A 6,325-nucleotide genomic window follows, 5' to 3' on the forward strand; every position below is an offset into this window, starting at 1 on the left:
GTCCATACAAACGTCCTCGTCAACTTAGATAAGTGGAATGACAGCGAGGATTCCCCGAGGGGAAGTGTCTAAGGGAAGTTCGCAAATGCGCGTCTAAAAGCGGAGTGGAATGCAGCCCTAGTGCTCAATAGAAACGAGCCATTTTTTTCATCAAATCGATTAAAGACGACTATGATTGGTGCATGTGTTTCAGCGCTGACAAAAATAACGAGAATCATATGGACAAAGCTCTCCATTTTCCATCGCTCTTTGATTCTAACTCCCATTTTATTTCTTTGAAAATAAACCAGTGTGTATACATGTATTTGCAGCAAACAACCCCTTAAAAAATGAATATTTATAAATTAAAAGAGGTGGCCAATCAAAGGCATCTTCGTGACGTCATGCGCCATTGACTCTCTCATTGGCCGAGGAACTGTTGGCAGCGTGCAGCACTGTTTGAATTCGTACGTGTTCGAAGATCTCACAACTACGGGTTTTGGTAAATAATGCGCTGGTTTTGCAAGTTTTGATTGACTGAAATTTGTAGACCTCTCAAAATATAAGGCCGTGAGAGAAAGTCGTGCAGTGGTTTTGCATTTAATTATATGTAATAGTTTTGTAACGTTATATAAAGTCGATAATACGTTTTCCGACATTTAACGTGTAATGCTGCTGTGATCAGAATCCATTCACACACGATTAACAGTGGACTTGGTTTGTTGCAGTCTAGCGCTCTTGATCTTATATTTTGTGGACATGCGGCACAATAAATCAGCTCACAGACGAAAGCCTTCGACTCCCAGGCGCAGATCTCCTCCGGAACAGCGACCCTCGCCGTCAACATCCCGAGCCCGGCGCAACAGCGGACCCTCCGGTAAACCTGCTCACCTCGTCGTCAGTTTCTTAGCTGTGTCTCTCATGCGTGTGCATTAAATGTTTGTTTTATGAAATGCTTGAAAAAACAAAAGCATTTGCCATCATTGTCAAATCATAACAAAAAAACAACAATAATCTAAGGCCAAGTCCTTTATCAAAGCCGTTGTTCTTATTGCTTTCAAGTTTGTAGAGAATTCAGTAGATTCAAACGACATTTTTAGGTTTAAAATGTTAAAATGTGAATTAACATTTGTGACCCTGGATCACAAAACCAGACATAAAATCTGGAAACTGGGTGCAAATAAACAAAATGAGAAATTTGCCTTTAAAGTTATACAAATGATTTTTGCAGTGTGTATTACTTATAAAAAATACATTTAGATATATTTACGGTAGGAAATCTATAAAATATCTTAATGGAGCATGATCTTTACTTAATATCCTAATGATTTTGGCATAAAACATTACAATCTGTAATTTTGACCAATACAATATATTATTGGTTATAACTACAAAAAATACATGTGATACCTCAGACTGGTTTTGTGGTCCAGGGTAATATTTGTGAATGTGGTATTTACATAACAGGAAAATGAGATTCAGGAAATATTACCCTTTTTTCCCAATCATGAAAACTCAAAATGTCATTTCTGCAACTATACTCTATATTAGAATTTATATAGCATTTGTTTAACAATCAAGAATATTACACTAAAATAGTGTTGTGTAATAGAGATTCCAGAATAAATGTAAATGTTTTCAAATTTATGAATCCATTTGAATGCAGTTTTGTTAGTAGCATTTGTGAGGTAATAAACAAAAGGAATAATGTGGTTCCTATAGGCCTACTAAATTTAGCTTGGGACAAAACATGTTCAGTGATTTTTTTTTTTTTTTTTTTTTTTGTAAAGGTATATTCAAGATGTAGCTATTATTTTACTAATTTTGACATTTTAAGGAAGATTAAAAAAAAAACTAAGACATGGTTAATATCTTGTATATTATGTGCAAATATATTACAATGAGGTGGTTGTATTGCAACTTGGAGATGTGTATGTGAAAAGTAAACATGCACATGAGGGATAGAGAAATTTTGAAAATTGTTTGAAATTTTGTCCCAGTCTGCCCGTGGTCAGGTGCGCTACGTAGTAATTAAAAACACTACTAGCATCATCATAAGCATAATGTAAACAGTTATTCTGCCATGTGATTTCTTAAACCCTATTTCTTAAAACCAGTTTATCATACTACCTATCCTCTCATACAATGTATAAAGTGAGAAGTTGATTTTGTTAAAAATGTCTCATGGGACAATTATATTAACCTTACTGAACTGAACGTGTACAAAGTGAACTATATGCCAAAGCTTTAGCTAAGTGATTATCGTTTTGTTTGTTTGTTTTTTTTAAACTAGAAGCATCCCCACGCAAGAAACATAGGTTTCGCCCTGGCACTCGAGCTCTCATGGAGATACGCAAATATCAGAAGTCTACTGATCTGTTGCTGCGCAAGGCCCCGTTTTCACGGCTGGTACTACTGCTTCTGTGTACTACATGCTTCAATAACCACTTCAGATGAGCCTTTTGACACTTAATTCAAAACATGAGCAAGCTTTTTTTTTTATTGATGGAAACATTGTTTTTTTTTTCATCCTGACAGGTTCGAGAGGTGTGTCAGACATTTAGCAGAGAACACATGATGTGGCAAGGATATGCTCTAATGGCTTTACAGGAGGTAGGTGACAATAAAAATGGTTTATTTTGCATTTACAGTCTAATGCTGCAATATTAAAGTTGTCCACTAGAGGTACTCACAGGATAAGAAATCTGGTCTATTGGTTACATTCTTTTACATAAATAGAAAAAGTGCAGTTTGTCATAAAATCTAAATGCTGGAATTTTGGCGAGCAAACAGGAGAGCGCTAGACTGGCCATAGCCTTGGTATCGACAGTTGTAGAACAATCATTTAAAACCAGACTACCTTGGCTAGTTTCTCACCCCCTCACACAATATTTAAGTAATGCTATTTTAGGAAGGCTGCAGAATTTTCTGCTGGCTTGTCGTTCATGCTTCACTATAAGCGGTGCTCACATCAATGCCCCTTCTGTGTGTTTTGACTTCAGTCAAATACTAACAACGCAATTATTTTTGACTCCAATATCCAGCCTTGCAAGGAATGCAATCTAGCCGTGACATAATCATTAAGTGAAACCTCTTTCACTAACAGAGAAAAAAACATTTTACATTTAAGTAAGACTCTTTATCTTATTTGTAAATAACAGTGTATAAATGTAGTGTACACACACCAAAAACAGCCCATATATTTAATTGAAAATATGCATTTTCCTAGGCATTTTATTCATGCGTAATTATAGTAAAAAGCAAATGGGAAATTATTTTATCATATTCCTATCAATCCTATGGATAACTAAATGGTTCACTGCAATAAAATGTGGTAACAAACACAATATTTTGGAATAAACGGGTAAGACTGCATGACATTATACTGTACTCCTAGTGATACAGCTATGCTGTGGTTGACATTAGCTAGCAACACAATCTTACCCTTCCAGTGATGACATTTTAGCCTATGTATGGTTTTAGCCGATGTACTCCTTAATATTCATTAAACAATAAGATTGCGTTAGTCTGTGTCACTCCAGGTTTTGCAGGCTTGCAAAAACTCTTCAGAGTAACATAAGGATGGAAAGTTGATGAGGTAGTTGTAGATATCAATATACTGCAGGTCTGGAAATCTATCTGTTCCTTTATTGATACACATTAAAAAAAAACACCCCAGGGGTATTATAGGGATCTGTTAATGTTTAATCTATTAAGTTGTCCTATAAATAGAGGTATGTCTTTCAAATAAAAGAGCGCAGTGAACTCTTTCACATTAATAGTCATGTTGGTGGTTTATTTCATATACGCTCCTGGCTGTCGTGCCTGCCAGCATAGTGGAGTAAACAGAATGGGTCATGTGACTGCATGAGCTCTATTGCAGTACCACAGCAAAAAAAAAACGTTAACTCATTTATTATTTCGTTTCCGTGCTAATAATAATTGATGTTAACATGTAGTTTTCAAATTGCAATGTAAATGCACAGATTTCCTGCTAAAATAAAATCAAAGCAGCTTTATACTACAATGCACATTGAACATCTTATTTACATTGTATTTGCACTTTGCTTACTGTAAAATGTTTTTTCTCTGTTAGTGATAGATTTAGTATGAATTATTAGTACCTTTAAAGTCTCTTGAAATTTCTGACTGTTTTTAGGTTACTTAGATTGGATAGATATATATATATATCCTCATTTATTGTACATAAGTTGGCTCTTTCATGTCCTTTCAGGCTGCAGAAGCATTCATGGTTCGCTTGTTTTCTGATGCCAACCTCTGCGCTATTCATGCAAAAAGGGTGACACTGTTTCCACGAGACATACAACTCGCCCGGCGAATCAGAGGAGTTGAAAATCTGTGAAGTCCGATATTCTGTCTTTTGTTTCTTTCTTTTTTTAATATTTCATTAATTTCTGTAAAGACGAAAATGTATGGACACTTTCTATATTTGGTGGCATGAAATCCGTTTTTCATTCAAATGTTTAAATGGTTGCATGTACGCAGTCAAAGAAACCAAATGTTCATATGGCATTGTAGTGCATTGACCAATTTTTTTTATTTTTTTACAATTGTAATATAAAACATTTTATTGTGTTGTGAAGTTGCAAAGATGATGTTTGTTCTGATGATGTTTACCAATAATAAACCGATATTTGCAGTAGTGCAGTTTGTGTTGGGCCACGTTTAAGTATTTTAATCAGCTTGGTTCTTAAATTGCATCAAAATGAAAATATACCTTGAATTCCTGAATACATCGTGAATTTTTTTAATATAATGAAAACTAAAATAATTTCAAATCACTTGAGCCAGTATTTTATTCCCAATAAAACATAGTTAACATTACAAATGTATAAAATGAGGAAACTTGATAATTGTATGCACAAAATGGGCTTGTTTTGAATTTATTGCCTGTTACAGGTCTCAGAATAATTGGGATAGAGGCATGTTAATGATGGTATAGCATCTCCTCTTCCTTTCAAAACAAGACAATGTCTGGGCATCAAGGTTATGTGTTTCTGGGGTTTTGGTGGTGGAATTTGGTCCCATTCTTTTCATGCTACATTAAATATAATCACTTAAATGTGAAGACATGAATTCTGGTTAACACACACATTACACTAGAATGTACCAATAAACACATCATCTCCTTAAAGCCCTGAACTTGTGATATTATAATAATGTTGGACCTGTGATATTACAAATAAATTGTTTAAATACAAAGTTAGTATGTTAAAAGTGCATTTTAGTTCATATTCATGGTGTCTCAAAATAGCACAGTTGAGTACACTAAGATTATTTTAAATTTATCTTAAGAAGTACTGAAGAATCATTTTTAGTATATTATGTACAAAATTATTACATTTACCCTGAAATGTTGTGTATATAATATGAAAAACACCTTATGACTCTGAGCTTTTATGGCATGACTTTTTTCATTTATATCTTGAGTAAAGATGACACTTCTTTTAAAGACTGGGTAAGATTCAATACAATAAGCTCAACATGAACAAAGTCGTCCTCCAGCTGGCAACAAAGCTCTCATGTAGAGCCTATTTAGTGAACATACTGTAATCTATACATTGTTGAAATACAATGTTTAAATTATACTTATTGAATAATGAAACTATTTCACAGACACTAAAAACATGAGGTATACACTGAAAAATATATATATTAACCTAATGTTTTATATTTTAATAAATATAGGTAATGACAAATATTTAATATAAATAAAAGTGCATATGCATACTCTATATCTAAGAATTAGTCTAATTAGCAGAAGCATTTGCTAAATGTGGCTGAATAGAGTGTTTTGGTGTTCAAAGTACATTAGTGACACACCTATACTGAAATAATAGTGACCTTTGACACTTCAGACGTTCTAAATGAAGGATTGTCTTTATTGCCCGTCGTAAGCATAGTGGTTAAGCTTGTTATAGAACTTGAAAATAGAGACACCAGCTACTACAGTATAAAGTTTACCGGGAGCCAGAGAGTCTGACATCTTGACAAATTTAAATACATTAAATGAGTCTACATGAACTCTATTGGGGTTAGACAACCTCAGTTAAACTATTGTAATGCTTTATTGTGTGGTTGTTCTGCACACGCTTGTCTGCACATCAATGTTAGGGACGACAGAGCCTTTTCCTATTTAGCACTCAAACTCCAATCTCCCTAACACTGTTCAAGAGCAGGCACACTCTGTCAGTTAAAATTTAGATTAAAGACACATCGTTTTAACCTAGCCAACATATCACATACAGTAATATGCTTTTATTATCCAAATCCATTAAAGGATTGCTAGGCTGCATTAATTAGATTAGCTGGAACCAGGAACACT

The 6,325-nt window shown here is 34.2% G+C and overlaps 1 protein-coding gene across 2 annotated transcripts; it reads left to right on the forward strand.

The window, feature by feature from the left end:
* The first annotated feature begins 320 nt into the window (after positions 1-320).
* On the forward strand, positions 321-4,647 carry LOC122323435 (histone H3-like centromeric protein A). Of its 2 annotated transcripts, none has more exons than XM_043217255.1 (5): positions 321-481; positions 708-856; positions 2,273-2,388; positions 2,518-2,592; positions 4,214-4,647. In XM_043217255.1, exons 2-5 carry the CDS (start codon positions 739-741, stop codon positions 4,340-4,342), a joined length of 438 nt encoding a protein of 145 aa, XP_043073190.1. In that variant the 5' UTR covers positions 321-481; positions 708-738; the 3' UTR covers positions 4,343-4,647. The 2 variants fall into 2 exon arrangements, with proteins under 2 accessions (XP_043073190.1, XP_043073191.1); XM_043217256.1 differs by having other exon boundaries at positions 2,276-2,388.
* The last annotated feature ends 1,678 nt before the right edge of the window (positions 4,648-6,325 follow it).

This window comes from Puntigrus tetrazona, chromosome 19 (genome assembly GCF_018831695.1).
Source record: "Puntigrus tetrazona isolate hp1 chromosome 19, ASM1883169v1, whole genome shotgun sequence".
Lineage (NCBI taxonomy): Eukaryota > Metazoa > Chordata > Actinopteri > Cypriniformes > Cyprinidae > Puntigrus > Puntigrus tetrazona.